Below are 20026 nucleotides of genomic sequence, written 5' to 3' on the forward strand. Positions count from 1 at the left end.
CTCCTCTCCTTCAGCACCATTTGCAAATAGAAATCGCCAGGACTGAGACGGCAACAATCAAACCATGGGTGTTACCGATGCCCAAAACCACCGCAGCAGTCTGCTCAGTGAACCTGTGTCCAAGCCCCGCACGTAAAAAGGCACTGGAACACATAGCCGCTACTTAAAAATAATAATAAATAAATGGCACAGGTAAATGACGGGGATAACGGAAGTGACAAAGCATTCAGGAGCCAAAGCTGAGGTTGGCTCCTGAGTCATATCAGCAAACCCCCCCCCGGAGATAAGCACAAGCCCCGAGAGCAGACGGCAGGATTCACAGCAGGACTAAACCACCCCGCGACGCTTCCCCTCATAACCCTTACCAGCTAACAAGATTGGAGGAAAAAAACTGCTGAACAGGCATGGGCAGGAAAAGAAAAGCCCAACCAGGTGGCCGTTCTGCTTAGAGCCAGCCGCGGTGATGGATGAGTTGGCGATTCATAATCAGATGGGGGAATCGGATCAGATAAATGACATCTTTGTAGTGATCCTCATCTGAAGATGGCGCGTGTAGAGGAGCCCGTGGCCGCACAACAGTTAACCCAGGTGCAGGCCTGTGCTGCAGGGCACGCATAGCGCGGCCTTCCAAGGAGCCGTGCTGAGCTGTCCTCGGTCCCTGGCTGCAGGAGGAGCAGGGCTGGCTAGCTGGAACAAAGGAGGCCGTAGGAAGCTCACAGCGGTCACCAGCAACTACAGCACCTGTCCCTGTGGTCACCCAAAAGCGCAGCAACAGGTTCTCCTGCGAACATCCCTTGCACTTGGCAATGTATTGACAGTATAAATGATGAATTTGCAATTGCTTTTTTTTTTTATTATTTTATTTCCCCCCCTAAAGGAATCCCCCAAGGGCTCAGAAGACCAAACTGCCAGGTAACCTCTTCCCAGACAGATCTACCCAGACCAGAGGGCTGTTCCGCATCACACGGCCGCCCGCACTGAGGGGACATGAGGTTATCTACCCTCTCCTCTTTTTCTTTATAATGTTACTGCCCGTAAGCAGCATTTGAAGCAACACAGCATCGGAGTTTCTTGCTGGGATCGTAACAAACCAGCACCTCCTGGTGCAAAACATCCCCAAAGGATGGATATATACGAAGTGGTGGTGCAAAGAAAGTGCTGACCAAGCCTGGCTTGCACAAGATTTCCTTTTAAATTATGACTGTGACTACTAAATGCCCAACATTTAAATTGCATTTTCAAATCATTATTTGCTAGTGACATTCAGGTATAACAAACAATTGGTACCACCCTCTGCACAGATATTTCAGGCCGTGACATGCTGTTCGGATACAGCTGAAGAGATCGGGAGGGTTCGTGTGCTCAGCTAATTACCTGAATGCAGATGGCAACTGCTCTTCGTCCTGCCCCTACCTGATTTTTACCCCGTCCATGTGCCTTAGATGAAATCACCTATGTACGTGTGCGCTATGGCAAGTTCAATTACCGTCTCTCTTCAGACACGCCTTGTTCTTGAGGATTACTCGGATTACATGATGACAGCTATTTTCAAAGTGGAAATTAGTCTGGTAGGGAGGAAAGGAAAGCAGCCATGGGCAACGCACGCTACACCTTGCATTGCTATCAACAGAGATATCTGCAGAGTTATACTGCTCACGTTAAATCATTTAAATATTTAAGATGCTTTCTCGGAATGAAGTGCAAACCCCAAACCGGCCAGCAACAGCTGCAGCTGAATCCAGATCATAAAGCTCCGGGGGCTAAATTCACCTCTAGAAACCTCCGAATCTTTCAAATCCAACAGCCACACAACATCTCTGAGCTAAATCAAGAGCTAAAATCAAGCCGATTTTTTCTTTTGATGCTTCATCTTGTAAGGCAAAAAAGGAGACCTTGCAAACGCCTCCCTGGGGCCGTGCTGACGGTGCAACCTCACGGCACGTTTCTCCCAGACAAAGAAAAGTGACAGGCCCTCGCAGATCCTCCGCAATGCCTTCAGAGCACAACAGATGTTCTGGGCTGGTGGCTCTGTTACCGGACGGAGAAAAGGGGCGAGCGATGGCCGTGGCTGCGTGTTCCAGCCTTGCCCAGCCACGTTTCCAGAGGGGAGCGCATGTGACAGGTCGGCCATCCCGCTGCCCCACCTTGTGCACAAACCACTCGCTCCTTTCGCTAGCGGCATCGAAAATGCCTTTTTTCTCCCCGAATCTCTCGGCAGGTGGGGCCGGCGAATGGCACATCTCGAGCGTGTTGTTTTTCCCCCCCCCCCCGGTTTGCTGGGAAGCATTTCCAGGGCTATTTCTCTTCCCACCCAGCAGCCGGGGCGATGCTGGGGGACAGGTGCGGGAAGCCTCACGCTCCTTGTCTGTGGCTGGGGGGGGGGACACTGCGGGAGGGAGGGAAGGAAGGAAAAAAGGAAGGATGGAAGGAAAAAAAGGAAGGATGGAAGGAGAAAAGGAAGGATGGAAGGAAAAAAGGAAGGATTGAAGGAAAAAAGGAAGGATGGAAGGAAAAAAGGAAGGATGGAAGGAAAAAAGGAAGGATGGAAGGAAAAAAGGAAGGATGGAAGGAAGGAAAGAAGGGAGGAAGGAAGGAAAGAAAGGAAGAAGGGAGGAAAGAAGGGAGGAGGGAAGGAAAGAAGGGAAGAAGGAAAGAAGGGAAGAAGGAAAGAAAGAAGGGAGGAGGGAAGGAAAGCACCAACAAAGGTGCCCACAAGCCGCTGCCTCCCGCGTCCCCTACCTCTGGGACACCAAGGGGACGTTGCTCACCCCCTCCGCCGTGTCCCCACGCTGCCACCCCCCCGCCCGGGCAGCTACTCACACCACTAGCCTGGAGATGATCCATGACACCATGGCGCTGCTCCTCCCGGCCCGGCCCCGGCTCCTCGCCCGCCGCCGGCCGCCGCCCGAGTGAGGGGAGCGGGGCGGGCGGGCTCGGCCATCCGGCCCCGCAGCCGCAGCGCAGCCTCACTGGCGGCCCCGGCGGCAGCCAACGCGCGGCGGGGCCCGGCCGAGGGGATTGGGGAGGGCCCCGGGGCTCCGGGAGGAGGAGGAGGTGGAGGGAGGTGGAGGAAGGAGGAGCCCGAGCCCCCCCACAACGACTTGTTCTCTCGGCCCCCCCCCCCCCCCGGTGGGCTGGGGGAGGTTGGGGTGCGGGGGGGGCTCTAACGGGGTGGGAAAGGGGGTTGGGGGGATTTGGGCTTGGAGACTTGCCCCAGCAGGGTCAGCCCGAGCTGGGGGCCCAGCCCCGCGTCCAGGCGGCTCCTGGAGCCCCCCAGGAGGAGCCCCCCAGGCTCTGGGCAGCCTGTGCCAGGCTCCATCCCCGCCCAGCCCAGCAGGGCTGCCTGGTGCTCACAGCGAGCTCCTGGGCCCCAGGCTGTGCCCAGCGCCTCTCGGCCTGGCCCCGGGCACCGTGACAAGGGCCTGGCCCCGGGCTCCCTGCAGCCTCCCCTTGGGCGTTTAGGGACACGGACGGCACCCCCTGAGCCTCCCTTCTCCAAGCTCTCCCAGCCTCTCCTCACAGCAGAGGTGCTCCAGGCCCTTCATCATCTCAGGGACCCTCTGCTGGGCTCTCCCCAGTATGCCCATGGCTCTCTTGTACTGGGGGGCCCAGCACTGTACACAGGACACCACGCAAAACCCTACAAACCATTCATGTCAGACTAGCCCCCACGCTAAGGCACGGTGCTGGATGTATAGGAAGAGGCAGATCCCTCTCCACAGCCCAAAGGCAGCAGGCACAAGTGGCAAGGGCATTAGCCCAGGTGAGTCCCCGTCACTGCCAAACGAGGACAGCCAGCACACTGCTTCTCCTCGTGGCACCTCGCGCAGCTCTCAGGTCCAACCTCCACCAGGAACATTCGCCCACACGCAGATCAACAGACGTTGGCTTAGCCTGAAGGCTCGTTCTTCCCTGGGTTTCGTTTGGGCTCTGCTGTCCTTCTCTGCATCGGCACATTGTTTCAAATGCAACTAGACTGTCAAAAAGCATCTGTCTCTGCTTTGATTTTTTCCTCTACCAGAAAGACACGACCCTCCTGTGGAAATTCAAGGTGTGTTTTATAGTCAGGCATGGAGGCCAGGGACCCAGCTGCCCCAGCATCCTGGGACAGCGTAGCGGAAAGCGACTGAAATTCCTGCGTCATGAATAAACTGCGAGGAACTAGGGCAACACTCAATATGTCAAAGTGGAGGCAGCAGAGCGAGGAGCTGATCACAGACCTCGTCAGCCCCAGCCATCCTCCTGTCCATCTCCGCCGGGGGAAGCTCATCTTGCAGCACCCAGCCCTTACCCAACACCTTTCCCCTTCTCGGCTCAAAGACCTCCATAACGGCTGTCCCATCATGTCCCACATAGGCTCTCTCAACCCGATTTCCAGAAAATCTATAGTTTTATTAAAAACTAAAGCTGCAGTACAGACACACGTGAAGTTTGGCACCTTGAAAAGCGATCTTCCAGGTGCAGCTTCAAAGAGCCAAGCACCCGCACCGCCGTGCAGCTCTAACCTCTGTAGTGGGTGCGTTCCTCCACCAGAGGGAACTTCCACCCCACGCTGGGCCCCACAACAGGCTCCCACCTCCTCGTCCACTGGCTCGCAGCAGCATTTCCAGGAGAAACGCCGGTATTTGCCGGTTACGGACAAGCTGGGAACCACAAATGGGGTTTGGGGCCACCAACAAACATCCCTGCCACCGGGCATGCGGCGGTAGCGTCGCTACAGACGGCATTGTTACTGCTCTGCAGGCATCACAAAGACGGGACCGGGTGGTCTGTTGCTACGAGCAAGTGTAAATTAGTCATCTTCTCCGACAAAACTGCTCTCTGGAAGAACTGCCTTCTCTCCAGAAGAAGCCATGAGGCCATCTAGCCCAAAGTCTAAGGCAGTGAATCAGCCTGTAGCTGTCTTGCTGGTATATTCTAGCCAAAGAGGTTCTCAGAAACCTGTTATCAAAGATTTTTCATGTATCAGGATTGTTTAGCGTGGGATTTTAGACTGGAAGTTGGCAGACACTCCAGCACATTTTGACAGCTAATGACGTGATAACATCAAGTGGATGGCACAGATCTCTGTGCACAAATATTTGTGTAAGCAGGGTAAGCAGCACACAGACCCCTCCTGCGCTGCCGCTTTGTAGCAGCTGACACCATCACTACCTGATGGTTGCGGACTGATCTTGGGCCTCAAACAAATGCGCAGAGATGGGTCACAAAGTAGGTCTGGTGATGGAGAACCTAATGAGCCTGTCCAGGGGAACGCACGGGGCTTTACTTCAAGGGCGATTTGGTAAACAGAAGGTGAAGGGGAGAAATTAAACGCCACCGAGTCACCAGTGGAAGGGTGACAATGCCCCCTACCTTCTCTTCATGGGCTCTGTCTTAGGCTAAGTCACAGCCCCATGACTATGCGCATGATATTCCAAGCATCCTGCAAAGAGGATTCCTTTGCTATTACGCTGCCTGACACAGTCTGTAAAGAAATAATGAAGAGACACGAGAAGAGTTAAAGCTGCAGGGGTAGATATGAATTAATTTACTCAGCCGACTGCGTAGTGATGCCACTTGATGCTTAATGGAACATTTTGGAACAGCTTTAGAAGTGGAAGAAGGTCAGGCAGTAAAAAAATCTTAGGCAGATTGCACCATTGGATGATTTCAGCTCTGTTGGCCAAATACAATAACAAAATAAAACAGCTTTGTTAGGGATGGGAGAGCCACCACCCCGCCCTAAACACTCTGCAGCCTTCTCTTAACAGCAACTACTTTTCCCAAGGAGTTCACTGCCATGGAAAAGCCAGACCCCACAAAAAGCACGATGAGAATCAGACTCATTCCTCTTTGGCCCCAGGGAGAGGAGATGTCAGCCTCACAGCTGAACAGCAACTGCCAAGCCATGACAAGAAGAGGGCCTAACATATACGTGTGGGGCTCTCAGCTGGCTACCAAATCCAGAAAAGGTCAGGAAATTGCCAGTGCAGAGAGGAAGACAAAGAATCCTTCAACAGATCAAACCTACACAAGATTAGATGATTCTAGAGGCATTTCAGAATATCTTGAGATGAACGAATGACCTAGTTAGGAAACGTCCACAGGCATAGAGAAAAATACCAGACAGGAAACCTGTGGTGATGCTTAGGTGCTGAGGTTCGTGTGAAGAAAATAAACTAATAAACAAAATGAATACAAATATAAATAAAGTATACATGTACCACCCATGCATACTTATCCTGTACAGGATGGCTACATTACCTAAAAAGTACCAGAAGAGGAAAGACAGTTTGATGAGGAAATAGACATTCTGCAACCTATCAAAGATCATGTTGATATATATACATACACATACACACATATATAGATACATTTAGCCAGCCTTTGGGAAGAGAGATGTTTTCTTCTCAGTGATCTCTTCAATTTACCTCCTGAATTCCACTTGCAAAGCGTAAGAAGGAAAAAATAACCTAAAAAGACAACGTGGACATTTAGAGCAAAATCCAAGAAGAATGCAGCTCCTCAACACAAGGAAAAAATGCCGGTTTCTTAAACTATAGCTTCACACCAACAGATATGAACTAGGTATGAGAGGTTAATAATACTCTGCGGGGAGCATTGTTAAAGCATGAGGAGACAGTCAGCATTTCCTGGCTGCCATTTCCAGCCTTCTTATTGAATTACTTGCTTTAGAGCCATGGCCATTAGCAAAGAGAGATTAAGAAATGCCTATGTGACTGAAAAGCGATGTGGTCTGGCATTCGCGCTGGGAACTGTGACTGCTAAGAACCACTCTGCGCTCTCAGTGACTCACTCCAAGAGCTTGGGGACAACGTGGAGACCAGCACGCCTGAATGTATCGTTTAACTTTGGGTAACCGAAATGAGACAGCTTGGCCCCAGACATTCTCGTATGAAACTCTACTGCACGAAGATCAGCGAGTGGTGCTCAGTATCTCCGAGTATTAAGCTCTGAACACCACAAGTTGTGCACCAGAAGTTTCTGAGAAGTCTGCTCTTTGTTCCCCATGCCCTGTCCTGTAACTGACACGTTACAAGATTTCTTTCCCTTGGAATATATCCATGTGTCTTAGATTAATTCATTAGTGACTGTGAGGCATCTGCAGGCCCTCCAGCTCTGTGGAAAACTATCCCAATTTAGCATGTTTTCCATTCGGCCATTTCAGGATGAAGAAAATTCTTGGATTATAGCATTTTATAAATCAGTGAAAAAAGGACAGGAACTCATTCCTTCTGCCTGGAATTCCAATAAAGACCCTAATAAGTTACCACTGTTATGAGAGTCCTTCCGACAGTCAAATTAGTCTCTTTGCCCCTTGTTACCTACCGCCACCTCTCCGCCTCAGCCCAGGCATGTACACCCACCAGGTCTACTCCAGGTATCCAAATGATCTGCCTGTCACTCCTAAACACTCTGCTGTGGACAGCTCACAAAAGGAATGTAAAAAAAAAAAAAAAGAAAGAAAACATCACTAAAAAAAATGATGCATGAACAAAGGAAATGATCTCCCTTCCAACAAACTGTTTTCTGATCAAAGCATAGAGCCTCCTGTTATAGCAGGAAAGAAGAGATGCCGCCTCCTCTCAGGGATGTGACATACACCTCCCTTATTTTTATGAAGCTCTTCTCCCCCTGTCCCTGCCACACAAGGACATACTGATTTGACAAAGCCTACAAACAGAGGAGGACAAGCTGCTCAGATACCTTGGTTGGGTGCTTGGGGAATGTCAGCTTGCGATTTCCCCGTAGCAGGTTCAGATCCCAACCATCTTCCTCTTGAGGCTTTTCTTCTTCTTGAACACAAAACGTCTGCATGGCTGCTGGAGTGAGGAGTCGTGTGTGACAGAGGTGCTCATCCTGCTAGGGAAAGGAAACTGCTAAAAGGAGAACTGCAATAGTGACTTCTAATAATAAGATGTACTCTCAAGGCTGGAAATCAGCAGCAAGACCAAGCTTATTTTGTTTTAAAACGGGACATTTGATCATTCTGAAAAAGGAAAGGGTGAATTGCTGTGACCGATGTGTACTGAGTCAAGACCAGGGGAAGGTTACTCTCTGAATTTGCTGGTGTGTGCCTTCCTGAGTCCCAAGTATCAGCTACAGAGAAGATACCAAGACATATGGAGCTTCAGAGTGATCCAGTGTATCAATTCTTATATTCTTGCACTGGAAGGATGAGATTTTTTAATTTTGTTCCTGTACAGTGCTTAACAATGACTACAAGAGAACAGTGAATGTACCAGAGGATGACTCATCCGCGCTCCTGCCCTTAAAGCAGACACGGAGAGACAGGAGGAAGGAAATTAAGCATTAGTGTGAACATGAGATTCGTTAAAGAGGGATGTTGAGAGAAATATGGTCAGTGCACGGCCTTGAGCTTTCACCGAGGCGCCATGCAGATGGGAATGCTAAAGATAACCAGAAGCTGTAAATAATGAGTGAAGGGGCCCCTCTCATGGGCAGAAGAGACAAGGCTTCCTCCAAGGAAACCAAGGAATGTGAGGGAGGCTATGGACAGCCTCAGTTATGCCAGGGGGAAGCTAAAGGACTGCTGCAGCCTGGTCTTAGCAGTTTCTAGAGACAGGCTGTCTTCACAGACTGATGCAATAAAAGAACTGAAGGCAACAAGAGAGGAAAGCAAAGCGGGTTCTTCGCCAGCCCTTGCTGATGGCCTTTAACCAACCCGTGTGATATCGCAGGCACTGCTCTGCTTAGAGGTGCTCCTCGTACAGGTGAAATTACCCAGCGATTACCAAACTACCGGGGGGTTGTAAAATCAAGCTTTCGTAACTGTGTGCTACTTCACTGGGAGTTTTAATAAAGAGCTGCTACTGGCCCTCAGGCTCAATGTAAATCCCAGCACAAACCAGGACGTGGCGACTCCAGACTTCAATTTTGTGCAAAGAGCCCCTGGGGAGGCAGAAGGGAGCTAGCTGTGCGGGCACACCTGCCCGAGGTGCCTCCCCACGGGAGCTACTCGGGAGTACCTGCAGGTGAGCAGCAACCTCGCTGGGAGAGCTCTAATTTCTCCAGGGCTTTTCCCGTCCTCCTAGCACAGCTTGCCATCTCTTCCTGTACGGCAATGCCTCTTCCATGGGCGCCTCGTTTTGTTCCTCTCGAGGTGTGTAAGCCTTATGCCTGCTTTCTCCTCAGCTATAAGTGCAAAGAGAAATGGTGAGTGTCAGAGCACGGGGCACATTAAAGACGCTGACTCTTGTACCATAAATGTAATTATGAGTATGAAATCCTAACACCCTAAAAGCAGCTAGATCCAGCTCTATTTAATCATAGAAACAGTAAAAGCGATGCCAGAGAAAAAGTTTCTTTATATGGATGTATTATATAACTTCTTTTTTTCCCCGCAGTCAGGGGATAAGAAAACTTGCAGTATCATCCTGCTTCTCTCTGTCATTACGTGGCAGAACAAACAAGAATTAATAGCCTTCCCAGGGATTACAAGGCTGAGCTCCAAAACTGAAAAGGAACAAAGGCAGGATCCAAACAAACAATTGAAAGGCTTCAGAAAACAAAGGGAAAATACACCTACTGGGATAAGAGTTTCCAAGTCATCTTCTAGGGGGTATTTAGAGAGGACCCGATCTCCACAAACGTTCCTCCATTTTGAAGACTTGTAACAACTCGCTTTAATGCCAATATTAATGGGACCAAATAATGGTTTCTTGGCTTGTACCTGCTTACAACAACGGTCAGAGCGAGCGGTGTGGGAACAGCACGCTGAGCACTCCCAGCCTTCAGTACTGAGACGTGATAATGTTCGAACACATCTCTGAGCGACGCGTGGCTGCCCAAGGAAAGCGACAGCAGTTTTCCCACACACAGAGTCCTCCAGCCCGACTGCTTAGCAAAAGGCTACAGCTGGAAACGGAAACGGGGATTCCTGAAAGTCTCTGCTTTGGTACCACGAACTACCACAAAACCAGAACAAGAGAAGACTTAGTTCTGGAGCTCCATTTTTCGTATCAGTTTCCAGCCGTGCTCCAGCTGGAAGACTACGAGATCTAACCTCTCGAGCTGCTAAGAGAAGCATGTGCAAGCACAGACCCTCCCTCCCAGCTCCAGTAAGAGACTCTTAATTGCAATGCATGCAGGTGGTGGTGTTTTCTGTACTCTCTTTTCCCTCAGACCCCATTTCAGCCACCCTCTGTTGAAAATACTTCCAGTGGCTATTACAGCTTGGAGACTCTCCCAAGTACCACTGAAATGGAATGAAACGGACAAAAGAAAGCCAATGAACCTCTCACTGCCAACGGCAGGACTGTGAAAATGCATCTACGCTCCACGAGAAACGTGCCAGCGAATCACACCAACTTCCCAGCATTACCCTGAAAGCAGTTAGGGCACCGATAAAGGTGTTGCTGTAGCAACACGGAGCTTTCTCCGACACAGCTACACAAGTACGTCCTCGGTATCCAGGGGGTGATTTTCAATTTATGCTGAGCTCCACGCCGCTGAGGCTACACCTGACTTTGTAGAATATCTGAATAATTTAGGCTGCAAGTAGCCTCTGGAGGTCATCTGCTCCGAGCTCTAGTTCAAAGCAGGGCCAGCTTTGAAGCTACAGCACGCTGGAGAGAGCCCCGTCTCCGGCTAAGATTTTATAAAGCAGTCTAGACGTGACTTTGGGAGCTGCGGCTATCGCAGCAGAGTGCAACGTGAGACAGTTTTAACCTGACAACACCTCTGCAGAACTGGTACGGCAGGCGGAGACCAGAAGTTAGCGCTGAAGTTGTCTCTCCTGGTGGCAGCAGCGTGGCAGCTATCGGAGAGCTCCGCAACCCTTTGCGTGACGAGCCTCTTGCTGGCAACTGGGTCAAGACATCGCTTCTCTGAATGGAAAACTGGTTCTGCAGAAGTCAAGTGCATTCCTCCTACTCGCTGCAAGGAGGAGGATTCCAGTCCTTGGTTTGGGGCTACAGTAAACATGCACGGTGGGCAGCTGCAGACATGAAGAGTTAATCCCTCTAATAGCCTTTGTAAATCTAACCACAGCGATCAAGTGGTATTGAGCATAATTAATATACCCATAGGGCGCGTGTTAGATTAACAGGATTACCTGCTGCTGGCGGTAATGCTGCCCTGCTTTAATTCGGTACTTTTCTCAAGAAGGGAAGGTACTTTCTAAAGGTGGGTAAATATTTGCTAATCCCAGAGAGGAAAATGAAAGTGCAAAGAGATTCGGAAATAACGCCAGTCCCAGGGTGAACGTGTAGCAACAGCCCTGTCGCATGCTCGAGCACAGCATTTGTAAGCCATCGGATGCCACGACCAGCTCACGAAGTCCTAGCAATTACAGCACATCCTGGTCTCTTACGCTAACAGCGTGCTTACAGAGCACTATTTCTATTGCTAGTTAAGCTTCCATTTTCCCTACTCGCATTTTGTTAACTTCGAAAGTCCACAGAAGATAAATCTGGGGAGCAAACTTTTGGATTAAGATGGCAAACGTAGAAAAGGTTCCTTCCTTCACGCTGCAGCACGTCTAACAAACACACCGTGCTAGGGAACATAAGTGCTCAGAATTCTTACATGGGATTAATTTATTTGGTATCTTTTATAGCCTGTGAGCATAAATTACTATTTTGCACTCCGCGTACAAACAATAGAGGTGGTTTGAAATATTCTGATACAAGAATGAACTTTAAGAGTAATGCTTTCTCTTTTTCCCTCTTTAAAAGATCTTTTATGGCCACAACCGATTCTTGCGACTCCCGTCTTAGGACATCGTTCTTCTAGTATTCATAAGGTCATTTGTCCCACGGGAAACCTGTGAACCCTGAAAATACACTGTATTGCTCACCAGCGTCTCGCACTGACGTTCATTCACAGAAGCTTTCAGTGACAAAGAAAATGAATTCAGTGCCTACCTAATTCAGGCAGCAATGTCTGAACCTAAGAGCAGCACCGACTCCATCCCACCCTATGTTAGCATCTAGTTCAGCATTTACCCTAAACGAAAGGGTGGAGCGTAAGTCAGTAATCAGGGACCTCTGCAGAAGCTGGGGAAGATAAGACATCTCTAGGGGGTGATTTGTCCCACTTATTCTAGACACCTATTTCAGCATGAATCTCCTTCTGGAGACGCTTCCCTCCCCTCCCTACGGAGTATGCCCAGACAACTGGATGCCTGCCGGCAGATGAAGTTCGTTAAATTCGCATTATTTTTTTTTTTTGTATCGGCAGCTTGTGCCCCACACGTCCCACAGAGTGAGACACATCCTACGGCTGCTGCAACCGGAGGCACAACTGCTAATCAGCTCCGTGGTGGGAGGCAGGCAAACCAGCACCTGACGTGCAGCCGTGCCCTCCAAAATTCAAAGTCCTCAGTGATCTGCTGAGTTGTGTTTTTCCAACATTGCTTTTATAAAATCCCCTTTAGCTTTACCAAGCATCTCCAATCACCTAAAGTATTTTCCTACTTCCTTCTGGGACAAACCCACGATGCACCTCCGGCTGTCCCGAGGCAGACACGCAGGTTTTAAGCCACACCTTATTGTTTGTGTGTCCAAGTCTGCCGGACAACAGAGAGCTGGGAGTGACTCGGAGGTGCCTCTTACATGTTCATTAGAAAACTTCAACTGTAAATTTTAATCTGTGATGATTTATGCATAGGAAATAAGAATTAGAAGCAGCACTAGAAGCCTATGCTACAGCACAAGGTCCTCTGCAAAGGAAAGTGGGAAATGTTGTTTGTGTAGGTGGTGTTTGATTTTTGTTGTTGTTTTGTTTTGCATGTTTTTGTTTATTTGTTTTTTGTTTTGTTTTTGAGAACTGCAGTTTAGTAACCATGCTTCGTAAGGGCATTAGATATTAGGAAGCAACAGAAGTTCAATTTTGAGTTCTTGCGCTTTTTAGAAGAGATAAGGGACAAGACAGTTTGCAATCTTCCTTTCAGGAGAAGACGGGATTAACATAGTCTCTTAAAAAAAACACGGATGAAATTCCTGATTTCATTGAAGCCAGGATTTTGCCTTGAATCTGTTGTTTTAACTTTAGGCAAAAAAAAAAAATCTAGCATTAGGAGAACAGGCATTAGTCTTTGACAACTGTGAAGAGCGATGATTGAGGAATCTGTTAGTTTTACTGACGTGCGATTGATGCGGGGCGCTTCACAGCGAGGAGCAGGAAATTACTGCGAGTTTTACAGCGATAAACACAGCCAAGCGCATCAGAATTACCAGCACCAGCAGCGACGCCCCGCTGCGCCGCAGGCTTCAGGTCGGAACCCAGCTGTCATCCCCTAGGACTGGCCAGGGCTCCCCTCTGCCTGGCCACAGCACGCGGCAGGAGAGGCGAGACCGAAAAACTCCCCAAAACTCCCAGCTGCACCTAAGCTGCCGAGCAGTCACGGGGCGTATTTCCAGCTCGGGCTGAGAGCAGGGGGAAGGTGGAAGCTCCTTCGAAGGGACAGGGGTTCCAGCTTCTTTGTTGCTTTGAATCCATCTCTCCTCTTGCTTATATATTATTTCTTGCGTCCTCCCTGTATCTGAAACAGATGACTCAATCCCCATTTAATATTAAACATCTTCGGGGAAAAATTCTTAGCAGCTGCTTCACAATCACGCTTTTTTTTTCCCTCCCTGCCATTAGGGAGTGTAAACACTTATTAAAGTTTAAAAGGAAATTTGAGGATTAAAATAATGTTTAATTAGTAGCTCATCATCTTTCAGGTGCACAACACAAAGCAATTCATAAGAATTACAGATTCAAGAATGATTATTGTCATCCCCATCTTAGAGAGAAACGAAATGAATTAAATTATCTGCCTAATAATACACTCAATGTTCGATTCCAGATCTGGCTCCCAGTTCTGTGCTATAGCAACTAGGTCACATTTAGAAATCTACAATTTTAAAATCTTCCCAGTTCTTCTACATTCACCAGTACCTAGGATCGTTATATTCCCCCCCTCTCTCCCCCTTTTTTAAGTGACACTGAAGCTAACAACATTACTTTGTTAGCGTGGTAGCAGCACCGCATGAAAAATTTCCAAGAAAGCTATTTCTCAGTTGACCCTTGACGTTAGAAGATCCTGTATTTTCCTACAGGAATCAGAGGTATTACGCTAGTAGATAAAAGAGCTAACACTCTCTACCAAACACCCATTGCTCCAGTTCAAAGGACAGCTGGTAAGTGGCTGGATGAAAGAATTAGAGTCAAGAAAAGTCAGCATCCTCTGTGGGGAGCAGAAGGATTTACAGCGCGTCAGGTAAGGTTCAAATATAAACAACATACCCGCGATGATGACTCCCTACTGCCTTCTTCACGTCGAGCCTCTTTTTAGTGAACGTACATTCAAAACCAAGCAAAGCTCTTCTCCAAATTGCACATACTTTGTAATTCACAACAATCGCTGCGTCTTTGTGTTGACTACTTTGTCAAAAATTACATCCAATTACCAAGGTCAAAAGCATCCCAAATACTTCCAACAGAAGACAGATACAGTTTTCAAAAAACAAATACAGCACTACAAATTTTGTCCAAGCAGTCCTGCGGAAGTACGTAGCAGGCTCCATCAATATGAGTAACATTCCTACCAAGTACACTAGCATTCACTGACCTTGCTACACCTCCCACGAGCCTGAGTTGCTGAAAATTCCTGTCCTAGGGAAAGGTGTAACTTTTTTGCCAAGGGAAGAAACTCAGTCACAAGAGAGTGTTGTTTAAAAGAGACAGGAGGCAGCACTTTGTAACATACCTTAAGAGCCTCTCTAGCAGTGCCAGGGAATGAAGCAATGGCTAACTGGCCTTCACCGACCCCACGGTAAGTTATTTCAGCAGTGAAAGAGCCTGGACATTGCTAAGAAGCAGAATACGAATAACGTGACTTGTTTTCAGTTTGTTGTGAGGCTCTTGGAAGTGAATAATTAACAAAGTACAATTTCCTTCACTTCATTAAATAACTTTGCTTATAGTTCACAGCATAACTTGCCTCAGTTTTCTCAGCTCGTTGCATACACGGGTAGCGATATCACCACGACGTTCCTGCTGCATTGCTGCTCTTTTAAGATTTGATCCAACTCTATGCCTCAAGGTAATATTGATTTGCATTCTTTAATTAAAATAATTATATCCTGAACCTTTTTTTTTTCCAAAGAAAAATCAAATCTGCACGTAACTACTAACCACACTTCTCACATCTAATGTTTGCTCATGGTTATTTTTTAAAGGTTGCTATTGCATCACTCTGTCTATGAATACCTGTTTGACTTCATAATTCATCTGAAAAAAAATTAACATCCAGTCCCAATCCCTGGGCATTACTTTACATCCAATTTAATAATTAAATGTTACATTAATGGTCAATCAAAACTTAATAGTCAATCCTGATTTGCTATCCTAAAAGTCCTCTCGCAATTCCCTGTTTCTACAGTTGTGATAGCAAATCTAAACCCGATTAACTCATCGTTAGCAAAAGAAAAGCAAATTACCCTCCACTACAGAGCACGTATGGCAATGGAAAAGAGTGAATTTAGCATTCCTTACGGGACTTTTCGATAAGTAAATAAACTTATTTGTGGAGCATTGCAATGCACTTTGTGCCCGAATACAAGCTTCCTTTACCTTTACATGAGGAGAGGGTATTAACCAACGTAAGGCAAATTATTTCACTTTAACTTATGGTGAAGAGAGCACTATGGAAAAAAGAGCAGAAACTAGTTCTGCTAGTCTGCAAAGCTGATCCGGGTGAGATGTGCTGAGGTAACGTGACTGAGCCACAGAAATGAGATCACTCAGGCTTTTATCTTTTCACCCAACAACTAGAGCTGGATTGAACAGGAGCAGTAACCAACCGACTTTATCTGTTAAAGAAATAATTAAACTACATCAGTTTGGGCGCTAGTGAATAACAAAGCCTCTAGTAATCTGTTACCGCTCGTTCTTTAGGGCTTTACTTCAAGACACGCTGAGGAAATTAAGCTGTTAAGCATCCCCCAAATCCATGCTTCTAGTTAGCCTGACCGGCACTGTAGTAGTTTGACCAGATGTGCTTTCACCTTTTCGTACGTGTCCTTACACCTTCATCATTAATCATGGGAGGAGGTGAAGTACTCACATTCTTTTCCTCTGCTTGTACAGCCCCTTACCCAAGGGCGCTTGGTTGAGACCTTAGACCTTTAAATGTTGCTACTGGAGAGGTTTAAGTAAAAACAGCATCCATAAGATCTCACGCTGACCATTAAGCATTTTTCCGAACTGCATGCAGACTTGAAGGCTGAACTTGGAAATGCAGGAGGAGAGTGCTGAAAAACCACCTGCCCTCATTTATCAGGGAATGATATCAAACACTTTTAGATTTTTAGCGTAGACTTTTTTTTTTTTTAGATTTTTAGTGGTTTAGATTTTTAGATTTTTTTTTTTAGTGTTTGATGATATCAAACACTTTTAGATAGTGGGACCCCAACTTTCAAGCACAAATATTTGAATAGCATGCCCAGATATTATATGCAGTGAAGTAGGCTTAAATTCCTAAATATGGAAAATTTTCAGCATTGATAGTTACAAAATTGGCTATTGAGAACTTCTACCACGCGTACTGTTAAACGCAAAAGTCTCTTCACCCAAAGCCTCTTCCTCATTTTTTTTTTCCTACTAAAACAAGAGAAACCTGCTGTTACCTACTAAAAGGTGGCTGAAAGAAAGAATTTATTCAAGTGTTTTCTGCGCTTACTGTTTAAAGAGCACCTGTTTGCACAGATTACTCCTTGCTCAAATAGGAGGTAAAGGTTTACTTATTAGCATCTCAACCCAGTAGGTAGAACTGGGTTCTACCCAGTTTTTTTTTTTGTAAAAAAAGCATGTTAAAGACTCCGTGCAGGCTGCAGAACAGGTGGAAACGTACTGCTTTGTAATTTAATCGGTTCTGCGTATTTATAGCAAGAGTTTGTTTTGCAGATACTTCGAATAGCATTTTGCTCCTCAGAGGTATATAAACCAGAGTGAGATACTTGCATCTGTGCCATTATCACAGTGATAGTCTGTTTGAAAGCTATTTCTGAACATTTTGGTATTTCTATTGGCACACATTGTGAGTGAGTATACATTTATACATTCAATTTTTCTAGTAGATGTAAGCTTTTGTGGAGACTATTGTGAGTAGCGATAAAATAATCGGCTAAAAAACCCGTAAGTATTTATTTTTCTGTATTGTATGATTAAAATCCTGTCTAAGTAGATTGGGAAATATATTCTCAAATTATGCAACAAATTCACAGATGTTTATAGCCACAATTTAACATCTTACATCTTCCAATTCTTGTCGTAAAATTTCACTGGTTACCCCAAGTTTATATCTCCTAAAGGGTATAGATAATTTTAAAAATATATTTGGTCTTGATCTAAATCCTTCAAGGGATAAAGAATCCTAGGGAAGTGAAGCGAGTAGCTAATTATCTTCCCTACTTATAATGATAATAATAAAAAACTTAACTGCCTTCAGCTTCTAGCCCCCGAGTTTTGGATACCTCTGCTCTTCCAGGATGGAAAGCTTCTTTGCACCCGGAATGCTTGATTTTTATTTATTTATTTACTTAACCTGTCCAGACTCCTCTCAACTTGTACTTTGTCTACTTTGCCATCTTCTCATCTGGTCTTTGCTGATTTTTTTACTTTATTTATATTCAGAATGTTGCATTTTGGTCAGATGACTCTTCTCTTAGCACCCTGCTATTGGCTCATCTGTTATCTCAAAAATGTGAGTTAACTTCAAAAGTGTAAGTTAACTTCCAATGTCATTCATGGACAACGTCACCCCAGCTGCCATCCCGTCCTTGCTCTTACTCTTGGCCCTCCAGGCTGGTATCCTACCCAAACCGTGCCATTTTTCAAACAACCACTCCTGATGTTCACGCTACTCTTTGCACGTGGGAGTTGGCTATTCACAAAACCCACGTTGTTGTCTTTCAAATCCCTCCTTAAAGCTTTTCTTTATTATGGTGCCTGCAGAAAATGTTTACCCTTCGGCAACTGGTATGCTACCAACAGTTAGGTCTATTGTATCAGCTAATACTGTTTCTTTATTGCCTAACACTTCTCTTCCTGTATTAATCAGCTACCCTTTGAGGCCAAGTGTTTTCCATGCATAAAAACTAAGGGCTTTAAATAAGGAGGGTATACAATACACACTGTAGGATGTACAATACATTGTGTACAACTGCTGTTACAATAGCAAAACAAGTAATTTGGTAGTTTCAAATACAGCTTGCTTTATACAGTATCTCATCGCAAGTTCCATGTTGTAGGCCTGGTCTATATGCTAAATATTTAAATCTGAGAAGCAAACTTACCCATTCTTCCTTTTCATGGCTGTTAACGAGTATTTCTCCAGGCTATGTGTGGTTGCTCATATATTAGATTCGTTTTCTACTATCCACTTTTGTTTATTTTCCCTGCTGAAAATGCTGCACAGTGCCAAGTTCATCTTACTGCTAGGAATCACTGAAGAAGTCTTAAAGTTACCGGGGTATTTGGGCTGCCTGATCCCCAGTGCGAAGGAAAGGAATTCCCTCATCATGGTGAGCAAGGAATTTTTGTGCCATACGTGAGAGTGTTTGAATGTAGTAGTTAAGCGTCCAATGCAGAATCCTACAGCAAACTGGTGGGAAAAGCTTTTAAATGTAGAGAGCTGGGGGTCGGCCTCTTCTCACAGATAACCAGTGATAGGACTAGAGGGAATGGCCTCAAGTTGTGCCAGGGGAGGTTCAGGTTGGAAATGAAGAGACATTTCTTCTCAGAAAGAGCAGTCAGGCATTGGGACGGGTTGCCCAGGGAGGTGGCGGCGTCACCGTCCCTGGGGGTGTTCGAGGAAAGGTTGGTCCTGGTGCTTGGGGACATGGGTTAGTGGTGACATTGGTGGTTGGACCAGATGATCTTGAAGGTCTTTTCCCACCTTAGTGATTCTGTGAAAACACTTAGCACAAGTAGCGCTACGTTCTTGAGAAAATGGTGGAAGAGATCTGACCATGGCAGGAGCATCCAACCTGTCTGCAGCAGAGCTGGTGGGTGTTCGGGGTCTGGTAAGTTCCTGGTCATGGGAGGAACCAGCAGAAAACATGAGGTGAATGCTCTCTGCTTTCCCCGAGCAGGATGACTCAATAGCTTCTTTGCCTTAGGTACTTCATTTTTGTTCTTCTTCCTCCCACGTCATCATTTAGGAAAGTCTTGTGGTAAAAGATGAGTGCTGTGTCTTGCTAGGTTACTTCACGACACAACCAGCTTGCTCGTCACCATTTTATCAGTTGAACTTCTTGGTTTCATGACCTCTGCCATAGCCTTTCACAACAGCATGGAGGTCCACCATGAAAGGAACAGAGGATGTGAGGTGACAGAACCCATTAGCTTTTAAACATGGCTACATAAACCACCCGAAAAGCTCTCCACACCCTTAAGGAACCTCTAGAAGACTTAATTTCCCCCCCTGAACCTGCTCCTGCCGCCCAGGAGCCCCCTTTCCCCATTCCCCCCAACCCCAAACCACCACACAAGATGGCGGCCACGAGGCGCCCCCGCCCGCCCTTGGGCCGCAGCGCGCATGCGCAGGAGCGGCCGGTGGGCAGGTGGCGGTGCCCCGCGCCCTGTGCGCATGCGCAGCAGGCGTCCCGCAGCGCCCCCGCAGGTGCACCTTGCCACCGCGCGCATGCGCACGAGCGCCCGCCAGGTGCCCCCTCCCCCCGTGCTATATCTGAGTACGCCGCGGATCGCACGTATAAGGGGCCGCAGCACGCCCCTCAGCCTGCCACGGATCCTTCCGCCGGCTCCAAAAAAGGCACTTGTGGGTTAAAGCTCGGCTCGGCTGCCGCACCGATAGAAGCGCTGTGGCGCCGAACGGCCTCAAGTGTGCCGGTTTTCCCTCTGGGCCCCACCCGAGCCCCTCCGCGGAGGCGGTTGTCCGGGGGGACTCTTTGCGGAGGGATACCATTCCTCCACACACATCGAGGAGACCGTTTGGGGGCGGGGCCGGCGAGCCGCGGGCGCCGCCCCTCCGCACCAATCGCAGCGGGAG

At 47.3% G+C, this 20026-nt stretch overlaps 1 protein-coding gene across 5 annotated transcripts in view; it reads right to left on the bottom strand.

The window, feature by feature from the left end:
* Positions 1-19475, bottom strand: part of REEP1 (receptor accessory protein 1) — an 83083-nt gene extending 63608 nt beyond the window's left edge. The window contains exon 1 of one of the 5 annotated variants that reach the window (XM_083835002.1): positions 2821-3029. In XM_083835002.1, coding sequence (XP_083691128.1) covers positions 2821-2852 — 32 coding nt within the window. In that variant the 5' untranslated portion in view covers positions 2853-3029. Of the gene's footprint in view, positions 1-2820; positions 3030-18311 lie in introns of those variants that run through there. The other 4 variants (XM_083835001.1, XM_083834999.1, XM_083835000.1 and 1 more) reach the window with 4 other exon arrangements.
* Positions 19476-20026: the final 551 nt, after the last annotated feature.

This window comes from Anser anser, assembly GCF_964211835.1.
Source record: "Anser anser genome assembly, chromosome: 4".
NCBI classification, from domain to species: Eukaryota; Metazoa; Chordata; class Aves; order Anseriformes; family Anatidae; genus Anser; species Anser anser.